The sequence below is a fragment of the Ambystoma mexicanum genome, chromosome 11, assembly GCF_040938575.1.
Source record: "Ambystoma mexicanum isolate Mex_15411 chromosome 11, UKY_AmexF1_1, whole genome shotgun sequence".
Taxonomy (NCBI): Eukaryota; Metazoa; Chordata; class Amphibia; order Caudata; family Ambystomatidae; genus Ambystoma; species Ambystoma mexicanum.
The window spans coordinates 1326495281-1326517686 of NC_090934.1; the positions used below are offsets into that span (position 1 = coordinate 1326495281).

Sequence of the window (22406 nt, forward strand, 5' to 3'; positions counted from 1 at the left end):
ATATGCGATTTTCGCTCTGGCCTGTGCGATTTTCGCTGTGAGCTGGCGCACGCTGTTAGATGGCCTGTGCGCCAACGTGCGCCGCGCACTTTTTTATCGCACATCCGCTGGTTTTCTCGCGCACGGACTTCCATGAATCGATGTGCACTGCTTTTCGTGCGATTTTCCATGAATTGGCCTGTTAATTGGAGAACATTCCTCAGGAGCGTATTTCTGTGGGTCACTGTCAATATATTAGTTTTCCAATTTCTTAGAGGAAAAACTGTTTCACCTACTAAGCTGCTGCATCCCCAGAGAGATAAGAAAGAATAAAGGCCATTTTGGATGCCCCTAACGGGAATGCCTCAGGTCGACACAAGAAATGTAACTCACACTGAGTGACAAAGACTGAGTATTTTCTGGGATCCCCTCCAGAACGCTCTGTAACTGCCAAAGGAATAGTGATCTGGCACCCACTATTTCTAAAATCCATCCTCTTACATTGATCTTCCTGCACTTCTTCCTGGGTCAAATCTGGAGGATCAAATTCCCCCAAAAATCAGCTGGTAATGGTGTTCCTTGCGCCTGCATAATATTCCCCTTTTCTCCGAGACTATCTCCTTTTTGGCTTAGAGATACATTTATTTTCTGTTCTTACTGTACTCAAATCTTGCCTTAATTTCAAAAGCGAGGGGGTCCCAGTCACACCGCGCCAAGAAGATTTGCAAAGTAGTAGTTCAAGGCTGAAGTTTTATTTTGAAGAGGAACAGCCTGACACGTGTTTCGAGCTTTAACCAGCTCTTCATCTGAGGCGTCACAATAAAATATTAAACCAATTTTTCACATTGGGATGAAGTTAAATGACAAATAAAGTGTGCGTAACAAGGTAGGTTAACACAGAGGACAGATTAACAAGGCATTGTGAAACATAATACAAAACTGGTTAGGCAAAAAAACAATATTGTATGTGTTGATGATCAGGTACATTTTTGTAAACACATTCATAGAAATAAATGTGTATACCGCACTTAATTGTAGTCCAACAATGAAAAGGTGGCAGATTGAACAAAAGAGAGAAAAAGAGACAAACAACAACATTAGTGTCAGTGTGGCTGAAACAGCGCAAACTTGAACAACCTTGTCCAAAAAAATGTGAAGGTGAAATGGTAAGGTAGGAATATTACCTTGACTTGAGAATTGAAAAAGATCCAATTGGGGAATTGAAAGAAATTGACAAATGGCAGTTCAGCTAAAATCATATGTCAAGAAATTAGTATTGAGGCAAGAACAGAGAACTGAGAGTAAAGTCAAGAAACGTAAGATATTATCTTATGCATACCTCTGGAGCTTTGCAAATGCGGTCATATCTAAATAAAAAAGGAAAGAAATTGCTAAACTTACAGGAATTAAAACGTGCTTCCTAATATAATGCCAGTGTAAATGCGGGTACAGTAGAGGTAATAGTCTACGTATCTAGCAGTATTCTGGAAGTCCTCTGATGCTAATAGATATATTCTAAGGATAATGACAAAGGTCCCGTTGGGAAGAATGTGTGCAGGGCATCACATATTCATATAAGAATCAATTATAGCGACTCTTAATTATTGGATGAATAATCTGGGTTAAGGTTGTATGGACGAGGTTAATTTCATACAAATGTATGTTTACATAACGCTGACAACACCTTAGTGCATGTGAGTGAGAATGACAGTTGCCGAAGAACTTGTCACACTCTGCACCCGTTGGCGTGTATGGAACCGGTGGCGCTTGAGTGGCCATTGAAGGTTCCATTACGCTTCCAGCGTAGTTTGCAGTGACGGTCTAGCTTTCACGGCCTTACGGATGTGGAAAGACTTTTTCTGTAAGTCGAACCCGGAAGCCTGCGTGTTGCAATCCTTTCGCGTCAGGCTTTGGGTGAGACGCTGCTGGAGTTTTCCTCGCGTCGCTGTTCCTTCGCTGCGTGCTATCGCTTTCTCTCAGAGGTTCAACCTTTCGCTCCTCTTCAGTCCTGCCTCTGCTTTCTCTGTCCTTGTTTCTCTCGCTGGTCGCACCCCCCCCCCCCCAGCCTGCAGCCTGCCTCTCTTTCTTTTTGCTCCTTTGTGGCATACCAGTCCTGGTTTCCGTTTACCTTCCCTTTCTTTCCCTCTTATTTTAGTTTAATTTTCTTTGTTGTTGCTGGGTTTCCGCTCCTCCTGGCATTTCAAGGTTATGCTCCCCTCTATTTTGTGACTATGCATGGGTGCCATCCGAGTTCCCTTCAGCTTGGATTTTTGACAGCCTCTGGACACCTTACATTCACCGCCCAGACAGGGGTTTTGTGTGCCATCAGGCTTTTTCCCCTTTCTGTTTGCTTCGGAAGAGGGCCCACCCTACTTGACCTTTGGGTCTTCGGTCGGGGTGGCTTCCTTCCGAGGTAGACCTTACCCTCTTGCAAAAAAAAAGGCTCTGTGGCAGAAGAGACGGATCCAAGCGTTGGACACCGAGACATCCGGTGAGGAGGAGGGGGAGGGGGGAGTCCAAGAAGCAGAAGCTCCTGCAGAGGATCTTGACAGTTTGCAACGCTCAGAAAGATTAATGGCGACTCCAGAACAGTTCCAAGAGCTGGTAACAGCTGTACAAGGGATGAACTTGGAACTTCAGAATATAAAAGCCGAAAATGCGGCACTTAGACAAATGGTAACCTCCCGAGAAACCAGAGAGATAGATCTTCCCCCCATGGCATTATCTTCGGGCAAATTTGACAGAAACCCCAAATGGTTGAAGGAGTTCCTGGAAGCATGTGCAATATATTTCGCCTTTCGACCCCACACCTATGCCAGTGGTCACACTAAGGTGGGATTCATGATCTCGAACATGACGGGAAATGCTCTGGCTTGGGCTACCCCACTAGTTACCGAAAATAGTCCAGTACTTCAGGATCATGTGGCATTTCTGACCTTGCTGAAACAAACTTTTGAGCAACTAGAAATCACACACGTGGCTGCAGAAGAGCTTCTTGATGTCCATCAGGGGAGTAGTGATTTGCACACTTATATCTCTAACTTCAAACGTCTTGCAACAGATGCAGGTTGGCCCGAGCAAGCGCAATACACTATTTTTCATCGTGGCCTGAAAGACGAGTTAAAGGATGAATTGGCTCGTATAACTCGACCCACCACTCTTTCGGATCTGATTTCTATGGTACTCCAGATAGAGTACCGTTTGAGTGAACGTCGCACCGAAAGAAGAAAATTCCGCACCCCACGTCCTCAGACTCTCACAACTCCCCCTCTCTTACCTCAACCTCCAACGGCAAACAAGGAAGAACCTATGCAGGTTGGCTCGACGCGAGCTCCATTAACTCCGGAAGAGAGGAAGAGACGCCACAAGACAGGACTTTGTATGTACTGTGGAGCCAATACCCATCTACTTCACAACTGTCCTGAAGTCCCTCCTAGACGAGTGGGAAACGACAGACCTCGGAACTAATGGGGACGAGTTTCCGAGGTATCACTCCTAGTCCCTACGTTACCATGACCATTGCGCCCCACTCTGAAACAATGGATTCTCGTCTTATGGTGGTTTCTATTCAATTGCAAGCGCAACTCAAACAATTCACGACTTTGGCCCTAATCGACTGTGGCACTGCAGGCGTCTTTATGGACACCCTCTGGGCAGACGAACAAGGACTCACTCTGGTGCCAAGAGAAGATGCTCAGAAGGTGGAGGGTGTAGATGGCTCCCCCTTGTCCTCTGGACCTATTACTCATACTACAGAAGCATTATCTGTAAAGATCTTGCAACTTTCAGAACTTTTGAGTTTCAATCTCATTCCAGCAGCCCACTTCCCGGTGATTTTGGGTATTCCTTTGTTAAGGAAGCACAACCCAGTAATGGATTGGGCTCGAAAGACCATGGCCTTTGAATCTGCTTATTGCAAGAAGTTTTGCTTACCCCATCAACATCAAGAAACTGTGAGAATCCTCTCGCCGGAGGAATCTACTGCTTGTGGTGTGCTTTGTATTCCCTCCGAACACTTAAAGTTCCAAGAAGTATTTGACGACAAGACCATCTTGGATTTACCTCTGCACCGTCCAGAGGATTGCGCCATAGATTTGACGCCGGATGCTTTGGTTCCCTTTGGGTGCATGTTCCCTTTGTCTCTAATGGAGAAGGAGGCTTTGCGGGTGTATTTGGACTCTCATTTGGCTAATGGACTGATTCAACCCTCAAGATCTCCTGCTGGAGCGTCTTTGTTTTTCATACCCAAACGTGACTCCTCTGAATTGAGGCCTTGTATTGATTATAGGGGACTTAATAAGGTCACTATCAGAGATCGATATCCGATGCCCCTCATTTCCGACATACTTGAGGCGGTTCAGGGGGCCACTATCTTTTCCAAATTGGACCTGAGAAGTGCTTACCATCTCCTTCGAATACGCGAAGGGGATGAATGGAAGACCGCGTTCCGGACACCCTTCGGTCTCTTTGAATACAAGGTTATGCCTTTTGGCCTTGTCAATGCCCCCGCGATTTTTCAGCGCTTTATGGACCGTCTATTTTCGGATGTCCTATTTCTAAATACCATTGTATATCTGGATCCCAGCAAGAACATACCCAACACCTTAGGGAGATGCTATGCCGACTAAAGAAGAATAACCTCCTAGTCAAATCCGAGAAGTGTACCTTCAATGCCCCTTCGGTTCCATACCTCGGATATATTCTTTCAAAGGAAGGAGTTACTATGGAACCCAAGAAGGTATCTGCCATCTTGGAATGGCCCACTCCCACCATGTTGAAGGAAGTCCAGAGATTCTTAGGTCTAGTGAATTTTTATCGGAAATTTATCAACCGCTTTTCACATATAGTGTTACCCATTACTGCTCTACTAAAAAAGGAGGCTATACCTTTTCTTTGGACAGATGAAGCAAACCAAGCCTTCGTTCTCTTGAAGAAGATGTTTTGTTCGGCTCCCATATTATGCCAACCAGACCAGAGTAAACCATTTGTGGTCGAAGCTGATGCCTCCGCAGATGCGCTAGGGGCTGTTTTGCTGCAAGAAAGAGAAGGACAAGAACACACGATAGCTTATCTCTCAAAGACGTTGAACTCAAGTCAAAAGAACTACTCTGTGATAGAGAAGGAATTACTTGCTCTCAAAGTTGCTTGTGAAGAATGGAGACATTTATTACAAGGCAGCACTCATCCATTCACTTTACGAACGGATCACAAGAACCTACGGATCCTCAGAAATTTGGAATGCGCCAATTCCCGGCAGGCTCGCTGGGCACACTTTTTTAGCCAATATGACTTTACTATCACTTACATTCCCGGCACACAAAACGGCCTGGCCGACGCATTATCTCGACGTTACACTCCTGGAGTACCACCTACATCCGTAACGGAATACCTATTTCCACGCAACAGGATAGTGGGCACTGTTTCCACCTTCTTACAGAATGTCAGGTCTGATTCAACTCCTGATCTGGAATCAGAAGTGCCACGGAATAAGCCACATACTCTACAAAGGAAAGAGGGCTTATTGTTGGTCGACCAGAGGCTGTTTGTACCCACTCGATCTTTGCAGCTGAAGGTTTTGAGGTGGTGCCATGACCATGCCACTGCTGGCCATCGGGGTCAAAGAGGTAGCTGGGAGTTGGTGACCCGTTCTTTTTTTTGGCCTACTCTATCTGCCGATGTGAAGAAGTACTGTAGATCCTGCCCGGTATGTGCCAAGAATAAGACGCCTACAAGCAAACCTTTAGGTTTGTTGCAACCACCTGAAACCCCAAACAGACCTTGGTCCCAAATATCGACTGACTTTATTGTGGATCTCCCTGTGTCCCAGGGTTTTACCTGTTTGATGATCACAGTCGAATCTTTTTCTAAACTGGTTCACTTTACACCATTGCCAGGGGTCCCTTCTGCTTCTGAGATGGCTGACGCCTTCCTTAAAGACATTTTTTCGTCTTCATGGCCTACCTGATAAGATTATAACCGACAGGGGTAGCCAGTTTACATCTCGGTTTTGGACGGCGTTGTGCCAACGATTGGGCATAGAGAGGGTTCTATCTTCTGGGTTCCATCCCCAAACCAATGGGCAGACTGAACGTCTCAATGCAACTCTCGAACAATATCTTAGGTGTTACATCAACCGGCATCAAGACAACTGGGTATCTCTGTTGCCAACCGCAGAGTTCTCCTATAACAATACAGTACACTCAGCTACTAACCTCAGTCCCTTTTACTGCACATACGGGTTACATCCCAGGGGCATTTTGCCGGTGTTTCCTACTCCCTCCAATGTACCTTCCATAGAACATACCTTGACTGAGATTGCCGCTGCCCATAAGACTGCTCAGCTTAGTTTATCTGCTGCCGAGGAAAGATACAGGGCTTATGCTAATCAACATCGGTTACCGTGTCCCTCATGGAAGGAGGGTGACAGGGTCTGGTTATCCACCAAATATTTGCCTTGCTGGCTCCACCCTACCAAATTGTCTCCACGTTACATTGGGCCCTTCAGAATCTCACAAAGAATCAATTCTGTGGCTTTCCGTCTTAGGCTTTCAAAGTCTCTGAATCGAATACATCCAGAATTCCACTCTTCTTTACTTCGTTCTGTTGACCCTAATACACCTACAAATAAAAGACATGGCCTACATACCTGTTCGGCACCCATTCCGGAGGAATACTAAGTATCCTGCATACAAGATTCCAGGGTTAGACAGGGTCGCTTGGAATACCTGGTAGCTTGGAAGGGCTAACCCCGTTTTGAGGACTCTTGGGAACCGGAATCGAATGTCCATGCTCCTCTTCTGACCAGGAAATTTCATAGAGCTCATCCAGATAGACCTGGGGGAGGTCGGGATAGAGGGGGGCATACTGTCACACGCCGCACCCGTTGGCGTGTATGGAACCGGTGGCGCTTGAGCGGCCATTGAAGGTTCCATTACGCTTCCGGCGTAGTTTGTAGTGATGGTCTAGCTTCCACGGCCTTACGGACGTGGAAAGACTTTTTCTGTACGTCAAACCCGGAAGCCTGCGCGTTGCAACCCTTTCGCGTCAGGCTTCGGGTGAGACGCTGCTGGAGTTTTCCTCACTTCGCTGTTCCTTTGCTGCGTGCTATCGCTTTCTCTCAGAGGTTCCACCTTTCGCTCCTCTTCAGTCCTGCCTCCTCTTTCTCTCTCCTTGTTTCTCTCGCTGGTCGCCCCCCCCCCCCAGTCTGCCTCTCTTTCTTTTTGCTCCTTCGTGGCATACCAGTCCTGGTTTCCGTTTACCTTCCCTTTCTTTCCCTCTTATTTTAGTTTTGTTTTCTTTGTTGTTGCTGGGTCTCCGCTCCTCCTGGCATTTCAAGGTTATGCTCCTCTCTATTTTGTGACTACGCTTGTGTGCCATCCGAGTTCCCTTCAGCTTGGATTTTTGACAGCCTCTGGACACCTTACATTCACCGCCCAGACAGGGTTTTTTTGTGCCGTCAGGCTTTTTCCCCTTTCCGTTTGCTTCGGAAGAGGCCCCCCCCCCCACTTGACCTTCGGGTCTTCGGTCGGCGTGGCTTCCTTCCGAGGTAGACCTTACCCTTTTACAAAAAAAAAGGCTCTGTGGCAGAAGAGACGGATCCAAGCGTCGGACACCGAGACATCAGGTGAGGAGGAGGGGGAGTCCAAGAAGTGGAAGCTCCTGCAGAGGATCTTGACAGAACTGCAGAAATAATTGTATTGTTGAGCACAGAAGGCGAGGGATCGTGGAAAAACGTCTTACCTGGGCAAGGACAAATTAACAACTCAATTTCAGCGTGCAGCCGAGCGCTGCTAACGGGGGACATTAAAAGATGGCCAGACGCTGCTAATGCAGTAATGTATAAAACGTTTATGTGCACAGGGTTGGTGTCACCAGACCGACCACCATGTTGGATGAGAGAGATTTTACTAAAGTGAATGGGCAATTGCTAATGAGCAAGTACATATGAAGATCCCCCTGTAAGAAGATCGATATAGTATTGATGCGATTTTGGGTTAGAATTAGTTTGAGTAAAATTGAATGGAAACAAAAGTAATTAACCTAAATAGGAAATTACTTCCATTAGAAAAAGCGACTGAAATATAGCGGGTACTCAAACCCGCGGGATAATTGGAATTGCGGACGTAGATCCAACAGACTTCTCTAACGTCAGTAGGAGAAAAATTAGACAATAATAAAGCTCTAGATGAAAAGCACTTGCGAATGCCTTTATGCATCATTTCGAGCAGACATATGTTTTTTCTAATCCTGTGTTTCAACCATTTATACATTTATTGAAACGATATATTGATGATGTTATTTTGATTTGGACGGGCACTGAAAATGTACTTCTTCAATTTGTATCTTTCCTGAACAGTAATGATTGAGGTCTACAATTTACTTCTACTTGTAGCCAAACTCAGATCGATTTTCTTGATCTTACCATTCAACTCACTGAAAATGGTTTGTTAACCAAAATTATTCGAAAAAGCACTTCTGTTAATGCGACTTTACATGACCAAAGTTGCCATAGAAAACCGGGATTACCAATATCCCAAAGGGGGAATTCATTTGTGCCAGGAGAAATTGCTCACACTTACATGACTTTGATTTGGAAAGTGCTCTCATTAAATCAAGATTTCTTGCGAGAGGGTATGAGATTACCTGCCTTGACAAAACTGCAGAAGAAGTACGTCAGCTTAAGAGAGCGGATTTTTTAGTTCCTAAACTTCGCAGTAAAACTCCAGCTTCTCAGAAAATTAGGCTGATCACTAGATTTAATATTGACAGTCACAAAATCCAAAATTTCTTGAGAAAACATTGGCACTTATTACATTTAGACTCAGACATCTCAAAATGGTTGGATCCAAAACCTAGTGTTACCTACAGTAAAGGGAAGGCCCCTAAAAATAAACTTTGTGCATCATTTATGAGTATGCCTATCCTCACAACTACATGGCTTCACTCTGCTAGAGTTAAAGGCTTTCATAAATGTGGATGTTACAACATGTGCAAATTTCCACTAGAAACATCATTGGTTTTCTTTGGCCCACGGGGAGACCATGACGTAGAATCATTCATTAATTGTAATACAAAATTTGTGGTTTATTGTAATATTTGTACCTGTGGCCTTAAATATATTGGCAGTACAATCAGACCACTTAAAATTTGCATCCGAGAACACCTGCCAACGAATGGCAAACAGGATGCTAAATACTAACTTGCCAATCATTGGCAAAAGACTCACCAATTAGACTGCAAGGATACCATTCGATTTGTAGGTCTGGCCAAAGTCATATTGCCACCAAGAGGTGGCAATCAAACTTTGAAATTACGGCAATTGGAGGCCAGACTGATCTGCAAATACCGTACAGTATATAATGGCCTTAACTCCGATCATGAGTTTGCAATTTTCTTATAAGCCATTTTCCAGACATAAATGCTACCCCATGTTCTCTAATTATATGTAGTGCCAATGGAATCTCATTACCTCAAATTGAAATAATTTTTCATGTATATCTTTTATATACTTTTGTTTTTTGTAAAACAGTAACCCTCTGTTGTTGTCAGTTAACAGCGCATTCTTGGACAGCCTTTGCAAAGCTCATGTGGGTAAACTTGAATTACTTTAATAATTTCCTTTCAGCCATACAGAATATCCAATTTCTCATGCCTTTCATCTGGAGCTTTATTATTGTCTAATTTTTCTTCTACTGACGTTAGAGAGGTCCGTTGGATCTACTGTCATGGGTATCAGGCAGGTAGCTGGGGCAAGCTGGGTGGAGGCCTGGCAGGCCTGGCATAGGCACGCATAAAACGCATAGCAAATCCCTCCTTTAATTCCTTCCTAGTGTTTGTAGCAACTTCCTCGTTACTACTTCCTGTTGCCAAACAGGAAGTGCATGATGATTCATGAGCTCTCTAGTGTTTGGGTGTGGCTGGCTATATAAGCCACACCAAGATTCTTCCAGTGCTTTGTGTTACTTACTGTGAGCTGTGTCAGCAACACACGTCCCGTGCTCTGGATCAGCCAGCGTCTGCTTACCTGCTCCGGGTCATCCTGCTTCTGCTTACCTGCTCCGGGTCATCCTGCTTCTGCTTACCTGCTCTGGATCATCCTGCTTCTGCTTACCTGCTCCGGATCATCCTGCTTCTGCTTACCCGCTCCGGATCATTCTGCTTCAGCTTACCTGCTCCGGAAGAACCTCGGTTCTTACTCCACGCCGTAGCTATCTCCAGTCAAGAGGGGACTTCTACACCGGCACCTGTAAGAACAAAGAAGAATTGCATTAAAACGTGCACACCAGTAACGCTGCGCATACTCACCGAATCTTCCTGCGACGCTGGAATCCAGGTCAGTAGTACGAGCGCACAAACCTCTGCAAAAGAAAGAAGAGACATTATTCATTGCGCTAGCCCCAATAAAGCGGACACTTATTTCAGTGCGCTTGCGATGCATACTTACCAAAAGCCTCTGTGAATACTTACCCCACCACCAAGTCTCCAGTAGCGCTAAACCCGGACTCGAGGTGCTAATACCACATAATTTCTCCTGCAAGGGAAAGGGAGAGACATTATCAGGCGCGCTCGAATTGAAGGCGCTGCGCAAACCTACCAGAAGCTAGCTTCTATACGCAGCACTACTCACCCACGAAAATCCCGGCAAACAAAGACAATACGGACAATTTTGGACACTCAACATTCTCCACGCAACGTTCACTTGTGGGAAGGACTTTCTAGCCAGTGAAGAAACTGGCGCCTTGAACACTCGGCCTCGCTGTGAAGGCATAAAACAGCGTTTGGCATCTGAACTCAGCCTACAGACATTGGCACCAATCACATGAGTGAATCGCGCCCCTGCGAATGCAGGATGGAGTGCACGCCCTACTAAAGATCAAGCTATTCCTCCGGATGAAACAGGGGAAGTGAAGACTTGGGGTCAAGGGAGGCTCGTCCATCGCTCCTGCAGAGACACAGGTGAGTGTGACATCTACGTCCGCAATTCCAATTATCTCGCGGGTTTGAGTACCCGCTATATTTCGGTCGCTTTTTCTAATGGAGGTAATTTCCTATTTAGGTTAATTACTTTTGTTTCCATTCAATTTTACTCAAACTAATTCTAACCCAAAATCACATCAATACTATATCGATCTTCCTACAAGGGGATCTTTATATGTACTTACTTTAGTAAAATCTCCCTCATCCAACATGGCGTTCGGTCTGGTGACACCAACCCTGTGAACATCAACGTTTCATACATTACTGCATTAGCAGCGTCTGCCCATCTTTTAATGTCCCCCGTTAGCAGCGCTCGGCTGCACGCTGAAATTGAGTTGTTAATTTGTCCTTGCCCAGGTAAGATGTTATTCCACGATCCTTCGCCTTCTGTGCTCAGCAATACAATTATTTCTGCCGTTCTTCTGCAATTGTCATTCTCACACACATGCGGTAACACGTTGTCAGCGTTATGTAAACATTCATTTGTATGAAATTAAACTCGTCCCTACAACCTTAACCCAGATTATTCATCCAATAATTAAGAGTGGCTATTTTAAATAATTGATTCTTATATGAGTATATGATGCCCTGCGCACATTCTTCCCAGCGCGACCTTTATCATTACCCTTTGAATATATCTATTAGCATCAGAGGATTTCCAGAATACGGTTAGATACGGAGACTATTACCTTTGCTGTACCCGCATTTACACTGGCATTAGATTAGGAAGCACGTTTTAATTCCAGTAATATTAGCCAATTTTTTCCTTTTGTATTTAGATATGACCTCTTTCGCGAAGCTCCAGAGGTATGCATAAGATACTAGCTTACGTTTGTTCACTTTACTCTCAGTACTCTGTTCTTGCCTCAATACTCATTTCTTGAAATATGATTTTAGCTGAACTGACATTTGGCAATTTCTTTCAATTCCCTAATTGGATGTTTTTCAATTCTCAAGTCAAGGTAATATTCCTACCTTATCGTTTCACCTTCACATTTTTATGGACAAGGTTGTTCAAGTTTGCGCTGTTTCAGCCACACTGACACTAATGTTGTTATTTGTCTTTTTTTCTCTCTTTTGTTCAATCTACCACCTTTTCATTGTTGGACTACAATTATGTGCGGTATACACATTTATTTCTATGAATGTGTTCACAAAAAAGTACCTGATCATCAACACATACAATATTGTTTTTTGCCTAACCGGCTTTGTATTATGTTTCACAATGCCTTGTTAATCTGTCCTGTGTTATCCTACGTTGTTACGCGCACTTTGTCATTTAACTTCATCCTAATGTGAAAAATTGGTTTAATATTTTATTGTGACACCTCAGCCTCAGATGAAGAGCTGGTTAAAGCTCGAAACACGTGTCAGGCTGTTCCTCTTCAAAATAAAACTTCAGACTTGAACTACTACTTTGCAAATCTTCTTGACGCGGTGTGACTGGGACCAGTGGTCGAAGTGTACGAAAATAAGTAGTGGAACTATGTTCCTACACCATCGCCACGCCCCCTCAAATGCACAATAAAACTCCCAAAACACATGTGCCTGCTGTGTAAGGAAACGTCCTGTGCAGTGCACTGAAAGTGCAAGTTTCAATTTCTTCCTAGACTTTTATTTTAAAACAAAACCGTTCCGGAACGGTTTCTTTTTAAAATAAAAGTATAGGAATGGTAAAACTTAATTAAAAGAAGTAGAGAAGCACCGCTCCTGACCGCTCCCACCCACTTCGACCACTGACTGGGACTCCCTCTCGCTTTAAACTGTATCTCTCCGGTGGTAGTATACTGGCAGTATACCCACGCCCCTCAGACACCGCAGCCCTGTGCTACCTTATTCTTGTTCAGTACAAGTGCTGTGGATTGCAGACTTTTTCTGCCAGCAGTTGTTTCTTAATTTCAAAAGAACCTCACCCAAAGCACAAAGGGAAAATCCTGTGGCTACCATGACTGCTCGGACATTGAAATCACCTTGGGCCTTTGATACTCTTAGGTCCCAATTTCTTGCATACCATAGGAGCTGCTGAACCCCACAGTCCCTCTCAAACTGCACTGCGCCTCATGTTTAAGTATACTATGGGGAATAGTCCGGGAGGAAAAGAGCAACTGGAGAAAACAACAAACAACACAGGAGCTCTTCAGGCTTCAGTAACCTGCACCTTGTTTAGGTAGTAAATGGTTACTATTAATAGCCTTCACTGACTTAATTCATCTATTCAGAACAATGGCTCCTTCCCCCGAGCTATACCTGTGAGTCCTCTGCCACCTGCCTGGAGGATTTAATACTTTCGACTGTACACTTGCATTTGAATAACTATAAACAGTCTTGGAAAAGTAGTTATGGGAGGTTAAAAAAGGCCTTTGGCCTCATTACAATTTTGGCGGGTCCGAGTTCCCAGAATGGGGAATTACCGGGCCATTCCGAGTTCGGAGGACCCGGTAATTTCTCCCTCCAGGAACGGGAGGGAGCAAACAACGTGCTGATTACGAGCGGCCCATTGTTTGCTCCCTCTTCCCCTCGCAGGTTTGACCAGGTGTTACTTACCGGGTCCCGCGAGGGGAGCTTGTAATGAGGCGGAACGGGTTTAACGGGTCCGCCTCCTTTACTGCCTCCGGTTCTGCCTCACTTGTAATGAGGCCCCTTGACTCTTCTGTATTCTTTTGCTTATTTTTCTCTTGTACTGAAGAACCTTTTAATCTATTTACAGAATGTAGTTCAAAGGCAGCTAAAATTTGTTGTTTCATATTTCACCCTTCTACTCCAGCACTCAATGACTCAAATTGTTTGTCGATACTTTCTTCCAATTTAACATTTGAATCTGCCACGTTGTATAGCCTATTCTAATATCTTTCTTCTTTCTTTGCAGATCAGTCCAACACTTATAGATGTGCATTTATGAACTACGGAAGAAAAATGTTATCCTTGCTGAAAGATTTAAAAGGTGATCCTGCGACTGTTCTTTTCACTGTTTCATCACCTTTTTCTGCAGCGCGGATTATAATGCAAGTTGTGTGTAAATTTAAAACAATGACGCCCTCTGCTGGAACTATGCAAGACTAATATTAAATAATATTCACTGACTCCGGACGTTTATTTCGTGTAAAATCATTGAGCGAATACAGTCTGGGAGTTGCAATGACACGTTAAATACATTTATAACGTTTGTTTTTACAAGCACAACGCTGTAAACTCTCCTAACACATAATTTGCTAACTCTACTGATTTAGGAGGTAGGCTACTGCTTTTTAGAAAGTCCTACCGCCTACAGATTTGGGTGTTTGATCCTATTGCTTTTTTTTTTTACAGTACCAAGTTGATTTATGTCTCCGCATGCTGCTCCCCTGGAACCCGGTCCCAGGATACAGCTGCTGCAGCACTCAACACTTCAGAACAAGAGTGAGTCAAAGTGTGCGCGCAATAACAGCTGGTGTGTGGGTGGGTGTTCAGTTATTTAGTTTGATGAATGTCATTGGGATGGACTGTGACTGACTGGCCAGGTTGTCACGGGGCTTTAAAGCTGATACCACACGATGTGTGCCTTGTGACGTATTGTAGTTCGAAATCTTTCAGGTGTGCCTGGCATGACTGTGCACTGTGGTGGGCTGCTGCAATTAGGACTACCGATTCTGCAGGCACCAAGTCTGCAGGTTAGCAAACTGCGGGTGTCTCTGATGCCTGTAAGGACTTGTGTCTCATTCAATTAACTGACAGGCAAGACTTCAGGACCCTGTATGAATGTTAGCAGGTGGCGTCCGCAATTAACTGTGCAAGCAACACATGCAAACTTTAATTTGTCACTAAACCAGTTTTCCTCATTTGGATTGAGCCATCCGCAGACACCCTTCTTTGCAGCTCTGTTTTCTGCATCTCTGTTTCCCTAATTCTCTCTCTGGTTGTCATGAATGGTTTCTTCTCAGCCTACCAAGATGTCTCAAGGACTCTAGGGTGTGTGATACATATGATGGTGGGGAATGAGTGTGGAGTCTCGGGGGTCCACCATACACCCCTTCCAACCACAGGGTCACTCCAGTTCCACCCTGCAGACTCCAGTATGTGACTTTGTTACATACATCATAGCCATTTCAATTGTGAAGAGCAACTCCAGCCCCTTACTGCCCCTGCTCTTCACCAGATCCCTATAACCGTGGGCTTGAATTTTAGGACCAAGCCCAGAGAGATTTAACTACTCTATATGCAGATGACCTACTGATCTATCTTAGGGATCAGGTGAGAAACGTAGCTCCTTTGGTCCAGGAAGTGGTCAGGTTTGGTCTCCTGACTCGGTTAAAGATCAACTGGATCAAGTCTGAGCTTATGAATGGAAACATCATCTATGGAATGAACTATTGTGGTTGAGATGGTACCCAACCAAAGTTCCAAATCTGGGAATTGATGCTGGCCCTGATGAAACCACGCTCTATGAGGCATTGTTATGTTATGTGCGTGCTTATTACGCGCCGGTAGCCCGCAGGCATCAGGGCGCGGGAAGGCATTGCTATGTGCATGTGACGGATGGCACCAGATGTTAGATTGATCACTGAATCACCCTACCAGTATCAATGATGGGCAAGGTTCCCTAGTAATGATGTTCATATTACCTATCATTTTCCTAAATTTCTTTACGTATTTACCAGTGTGTCCGTTAAGCTTCCTTATGCATTTTTGTGCAAATGAAATTGATGTTAACAACGTTTATTTGGTCAGGCAAATACCCCAGGCATTGCTGGAATATGTAGATTCTCTCACAAACTTTCGAGGTCTTAGGCATTCCTGACCTGGAAGCACATGACACCTGCTTGCCCAGGACAACACATGAAACAATGGTACTAATCCTCTATACATGGTCAGCATGTTAAGCTTGATAAAGTGACAGTTGGGCGTATCAATCATGAAATGACTCTGCTGGGTAACACCAAGAATAAAAGAGACAATATTAACCCTGCTGCCACTACGGTATGGGGAATGTTCAAGATTATATGTTAAGTGGGAGGTTGCCAGTATTTTCCTCCTCTGGATAAATTGCAGAGCCAGCACACCACTAATGACCCGAGAATAATGCAATAGTTTGGTAAACATGACCTGATTTGACTTGATGAAATATTTCATGTCTCTTGATGAATTTGAGGCATGTGTAGGTAACCCTACACATCTCTTGATAGCATGTTTCAAGCCGAAGGGAAGATGGACAAACATTTTTAAATCCTTTCCAAAATCTCTGGATGAGGTGGTTCAAAATGTAATTCAGGCCAGATCCCACTGTAAAGCTATATCATCTGTAAACAAAACATGAATGGCAGGAGAGTAGGATGCCCTCTGATAGCCAAACTCAAATCAAAGAAGTCACGGGAAACCAGGATTGACCTGGCTGGTTATATGTTTTCAAGCTAAGCACGTCTCTATGAATTGCAGGTACAAGCTCCTGCATATTTAGTTCCTGCACTAAATGAACTGCACATTGATTGACTTTAAGATCTGTCACCCAATCACTGTCAAATTTCACCACAGATTGACAGTAAGAGGTTGGTCAAGGTTCCCTGCTGTGGAGGGCAAGTGCAGGGTGGTAAGGTGGGGTGGTGCTTTTCCCTTTGAGGAGGCCTGGTTAGGAAGTCAAAGGTTCAGGGTGTTGTGCTGGGAGATTGGATGGCGAATCTGTGTTGATTAATTGGTTCAGTAGTTTTCCTAAACTAAGTGTCCACAGGAAGGTAGGCCCTTCCCAAAGGCAGGTCCCCTTGTCAGAAGCAACTTCATCAGAGGCCTAGTGGAGTCAGAGGTCCCCTGCCCTCAGTTCACAAGCTTCAGTCACCTTAGGGGTAAGGGGTGTGAGAAGTAAATACAATAGATGGAGGTAATAAAGTACTTTATTTCAGTACATAAGGAGCGGAGAGAGGCAGGCGGAGCGAAAAGAGCAGTGGCCTCACTGACGCAACCGTTGACTCCCAAAAGGTCTGTGCCTTGTGCAGGTCTCGAAGAAAGGAACAGCTGTGCGAGCTAAGGATACAACAAAGGGGCCTAAATCCTTCTTGCCTGGTAGCTATATTAGGGTGTCACCTCGTTCCTTCAGGGACAAAGACAATTTACCATCTTCAGGACAAGGCAGGACCACTGTCGCAGTCTGGTCAAGGACCAAGCGACAATAAAATGCCTACCATCTGAAAAGAATTGTGGAGGATCATAACATTCCCAAGACTGTACGTTGGCTGAACACTGTTGTGTCAGACACCGAGGGTGCATTTTGCTTGCTAAAGATGGACTATGGACCACCCGCCCTTTAGAATAGATCACTCAATGCATGCTGTTTCTCTCATCATGCCTTCCACTATACTGCTAAAAAGCTTTCCTCCAGAGTAATCCACATCTTAAGGACCATCATCCAACCCATCCTTTGTGCACTCCACAATAAAACATCTGAACAGTAATTATGATGTTTTGTGTTTCTTTGGTGGCCAATCGAAACAGGATATACAGTCAACAGTAGTACATAGTGAGAAAACCAGTGATGAGCCAATAGGCTGTGCTATGGTGAAGAGTCAGAGAGGTTGAAGAGCATATGGGTGGCAAAGTTGAGCACTTTGTTGAGGGGCAGAAAAGAGTACAGGGGAAGACCAATAAAAGAGACATGGGCAATAATCTGCTGAAGACCAAAATGGCGATGACAGTTCTGGTACAGTGGAAAGTGAGGCGGGGGTACATTTTCCACATTTTAAGTAGGTTCAGCTTTGCCCCCGTAGCTGTGGTCATGATAAACCACTGGAATTTAAGGTTACTATCAAGGAGGGCCCCCAGGTTGCAAGCTGGGGGATGACTTGAGGAAGGCAGGTGGAAATGCGATTGGAGAGGGGACTAGACAAGGGGGGCGTTAGACGCATGAAGAAAGATAAGCTCTGTTTTGAAAGAGTTAAGCATTAGCAAGTAGAGTTCCACGCAGTGATGGATGGAGACGAGTCACTTGCAGATGCAAGTATACAATTCAGGAAAGGAAGGAGAAGTTAATTTGGGTATCATCCTCAAAAGGGTGGTACTAGAAACCAGAAGTGGAAATTAGCTTACTGAGAAGGGTGTGTGCAATGCGAAGAGCGGGAACCTAACCGCTATGCTTTGTGGGACTTCCACTGGGAGAAGGGTTTCATAAGAGCTATGTATGTATGTGGAGAGCAACAGAGTGCTGTCAATGGTAAAAGAAGGGTTACACAAGGGTGCATATTAAAGTTATGGTGTGCAGCAGCGAGGTGGTCAGGTCTCTTGTGTAGGCCAGTGAATGGCTCTGCCGAGGTGGGAGGTAGATAGGTGCCACCATTGCAGGAAATAAAAGATTGGCGGTAAGCAGTGATCTATTCACAAAGATGCACCTAATCGTGTGAAGTAGCTAATATTATGTAGAAATCATCAGAGCCCATCTGTGGTGGTATGGCCGTATTTGCCTATGTGTATCGGTACACTTCCACTCATATTGATTTAGTACTCAGCACTAGAATCCTGCATGTACTGGTTGAGGCATATATGTCACCCTGCTATTTTAAGGGCAACACTAATGACAATTTACGATAGTGTCAGTAAATAATATGACCCATTCACTGCCTGAAGCCTCTCACCTAGATTGCTGTAACCAAAAACAAGGTTTTGGGCACTTATGCATGGAACCTGGGAGTACACAGATGTCCTCCATTTTAAGATGCATGCATACATCTTAGGAGCAAAGTGGGATCACTTTGTTTGGTATTATATTTACATTCAAAAGGGAAATGTAAAGTTTAATCCAGGTAAATTCAGTATCTTGCCTTAGAAAAACTACCCATCAGGAAGGGTGATCTCAATGCATACTCCCTAGACCCTAGGTCTGTAACTAGTGGCTCTGGATGTTTTAGACTATGACTACCAGGATCCCTGACCATTCATCATGCTAGCTAGGGCTGATGGTAGTTGCAATCCAAAATATCTGGAGAGCCAAAGGTTGCAGGCCCCTGCCCTAGAGCAATTATTAGAGAGGCTCCGTTATGGATGTTGCCACATTTATATGTAATCAAATCGTAGACTCCACTAGGCTTTGCACACATGCATGATAAACTGTAGGGCCCAAAGGGGAATTTGCAAGGGAAGAACACATAAAAAAGCTCTTGGTTTTGTTAAGGTGATTTGCACTAAACAACTGAAGAGTATATGGATCAATGAAGAGTAGAACACCAACATCTTTGAAGACCCACGTTGAATCAAAAATGTTGCAAAACAAAATAAATTCAAAGGTTGCAGCAGACTCTAGCCTCTTGCATGCACTGGTATTGGTGAGACTAATTTGCCCAGCAAGATCTAAGAAGACACAATATTCTGGTTGCGTTTGGCTGGCAAGGCTAAAGCATGCACTTTAAGAAAATATAAACCAAATTCATAAGCTGATCAAATGTTTATAAACAGGGGGTCATTTTATACAAAATGCAAATTGCATGCAGGGGACCGTCAACGTTGGTGCTTATGTGCAACTGGGTCCCTTGCATCCCATTTCAAGCATCTGCAAGGCAGAGTGAAACCATGAAGAGTAAAAGCAGGCAAAATCATCTTCACTCTTCACATTTACTCTTCGTTTTGTAAAAACAAGTAAATGCTCCCTGCAAATTATGCTTTTCAGGTGGCGTTTACTAATGGATTCCTGTGCAATCCGCCTGCTTTCATTGGGAGGCAAATGGAGGAAGGAATCCATTTATTTTCTGTGAGCATGAAAATGACATGGAAACCTAAAATAAAATGTGCTTACAAGATAGAGCAGGTAAGTATGGTGGAGAAGTTAAAGCTGCTTTGTGCCTGCTGTACCTGGGAGACAATTGAAAATGGACTGCAGCTGAAAATGAAGGCGTAAAAGCATTACACCTTATTTAGGCCTTAATTTTCTACACTGCCCAATACAATATTACCCCCATAGTATTTTACATCACCAATAGACAGCATACACATGATGAAGGCATTTCTGATGGGTGTGGCAGACACTCCGTTCCCAGGATATTCCATTTGGCCTGATGAGTACCTTTGATCCAATAGTGAACGTTACTTGTCCCTGGCTTTGTACAGGCTTTTTGATTAGAATATTTGAGAACAGTCTTAAAAATAACTTACGATTCATCTGTTTGACCTAATTGATTATCAGACAATGCAAATGCAAACGCAATGTATTCTATGGAAGGGATTTCCCCAATATATATTTCATAACTAAAATATCTAATTGAATCCAACAATGGTTTCAAAACCTTCCTTAAACCTTATCCAACAGACACAGGAACAGAGTTCAAGGCATATTGCTTTGTCTTTGCGAATACCAAGTAATGTATTTTTTTGTCTTGAAGGGGAAAAAGTAAGATTTGAAGGCACTGGGAATAGAGCATGCGTCTATAAAACATGAATGATCTATGAGGGAAAAGCACAGTTCTGTAATGTTTGAGATCAGAAGATAATATTTTACTGTTATGTCACGTAGATGTATCTGTTCCTCCAAAAATGAATGCACATACGTTTAGAAATATAGTATTTATGCGTAAACTTGTCAGATCTTAAAATTAGAAATTCCTTTCTATTTCAGTTTTGCACATAACTCGTTTGTTTTTAATAGAATAACAAATGAACAATTAAATGATTGCAAATCATTACGAGTCAATATGCGGACGCAAATTAAAAGAAACGGTTGAACATGTCCTGCATACACCGTTTCATTGGTGACAACCTTTTTAGGCTACACCTAAACCCACAATTGCAACATAATCAAGTGTTTCCCCCCTGCAGGGTAAATAAAACGTAAATAAAATCCTGAGTCACAGCCTACCTTTTTCAATGGTCTTCGTTAAGGCCTTTATTTGATCCTGTAGTTTCTTTATTAGTCTGTCCTTCATGTCTATCTGTTCTTCAAAATCCTGTTAGGTGTAATAAAACATTGACATGATGCTGTTCTATAGGAGGCATATTTTCTATTAATATATATTTATATGGATTATTTCATTTCAACAATGAAAGCAACAGATAGAAATGCAGCATGATTAATGTGTTCAGCCCATTAACAATGGAGACATGCACCCCCATAAATACATGTACAGTGTATAATGATACATTGCAAAACTGTGATTAAAAGCTAAGAACATGGTTTACAGCCTTTTGAGGGTTCATTGAGCTCAGATGATTAAGGGCCAGACTACATGCTGATGCACCCCAGTTAGAACACTGCAACATGGATGAAAGACCCGGCATCCATGCAGATCCTATCTTAAAAGGAACATCACTATGTCATAGTTCTATGTGCAAAATAGGAAAAATAATTCAAGGGCAGATCTCGAAACATAACAGTGTAGCACAATGGACTGTCTTACGTTTGAAGTTCAATGCCACTTAAAAATATTTGTATCTGTGTGAGTATGAAAGAGTGAGGGCCGGCTCACTTCATACAGATTGTTTGAGTAATCGCGAAGTGCTCCCTCTCACAGAAAACTGAGCAGCAGGTATTCTGAACCCCCGTCAAGGCAATATCAGTGCCTTGTTGAAAATGTAACCTAATCTATGGCTGCATACATTAGTTGGATTATTAATCAATTGCTTTAAAATGAGACACTCAGCTAGTATAGAGAGTCAAGCAGAGCCATGCTGTGCCCCCTGGTGGCGGGAAAGGTTTCAAGAGCAGGTAAGATGGAGATAGGTCGGATGTCATTGATGAGGAACCCATGGGAGGGACATCCATCAGAAAGAACATTATCAAAGGTAAGTAAATGTGTTATTTTTGGCATAAAACCAGTCATTGCATGTAGAACAGTTGAAATGCACTGCACATCTAAGAAAACAACATGCCATTTGGTTTCCGACTAGAAGCAACACATCTTGACTTAAATGCTTTACATATACCTTCATTAGTCTTTGGCATTAACTTGTCAGGAGAGATACACACTCCTTTCCATCAATGTATTGCTATTCATGTAATTATGGAACACATTCTAGATTCTTTTCCAATATATAGCAATCTGTGTCTTCATTATTTTAGATTTAATAGCATCCATGAGTCATAAGGAAGTGCTGTAGGCACACCGGGACATATCTAGTATGGACAACATTGGATAATTCATAAAGCACAGTTCCAAACTCAATTAGCAAATACATGAAACCAATTACTTAAACAGTACAACATCTCTGTAGCTAATGATTTTTAAGCTATTTTCTTACCATGTTTTCCACAGTTAGACGAGATGCCTCAATTCTAATTTTGCTCTTTACTTCACTCTCTGTTTCTTGTTGTACCTTCAGATTGTTGTTGACCTCCTGAATCTGTTGTATTTTTCTGGCTAATTCCTCCTTTTCCTTTTCAAACTGCTCCTTTTGGGCTTCCAGTGTTCTGAAACAAATTGACAAGTGCATGAATCGTATCTTTCCATTTGTGTCTGCAACCATTGGCTCTCTAGATGTTTTGACTACAACTCCCATCAGCCCCAGCCAAC

General features: G+C 43.5%; 1 protein-coding gene and 1 long non-coding RNA gene across 5 annotated transcripts in view; one reads left to right on the forward strand and one right to left on the reverse strand.

Moving 5' to 3' along the window:
- Positions 1-22406, forward strand: part of LOC138504385 (uncharacterized) — a 597102-nt gene that overhangs the window by 529991 nt on the left and 44705 nt on the right. For both annotated transcript variants that reach the window (XR_011279831.1, XR_011279832.1), the window contains 2 exons: positions 13823-13897; positions 14263-14352. This is a non-coding gene — a long non-coding RNA (uncharacterized lncRNA). The remainder of the gene's footprint in view (positions 1-13822; positions 13898-14262; positions 14353-22406) is intronic.
- MYO5C (myosin VC) overlaps positions 1-22406 on the reverse strand; it is a 1282854-nt gene that overhangs the window by 197338 nt on the left and 1063110 nt on the right. For all 3 annotated transcript variants that reach the window (XM_069624842.1, XM_069624843.1, XM_069624844.1), the window contains 2 exons: positions 22135-22303; positions 20756-20843 (listed from right to left, as the gene is read on the reverse strand). In XM_069624842.1, the coding sequence (XP_069480943.1) occupies positions 20756-20843; positions 22135-22303 (257 nt within the window). The remainder of the gene's footprint in view (positions 1-20755; positions 20844-22134; positions 22304-22406) is intronic.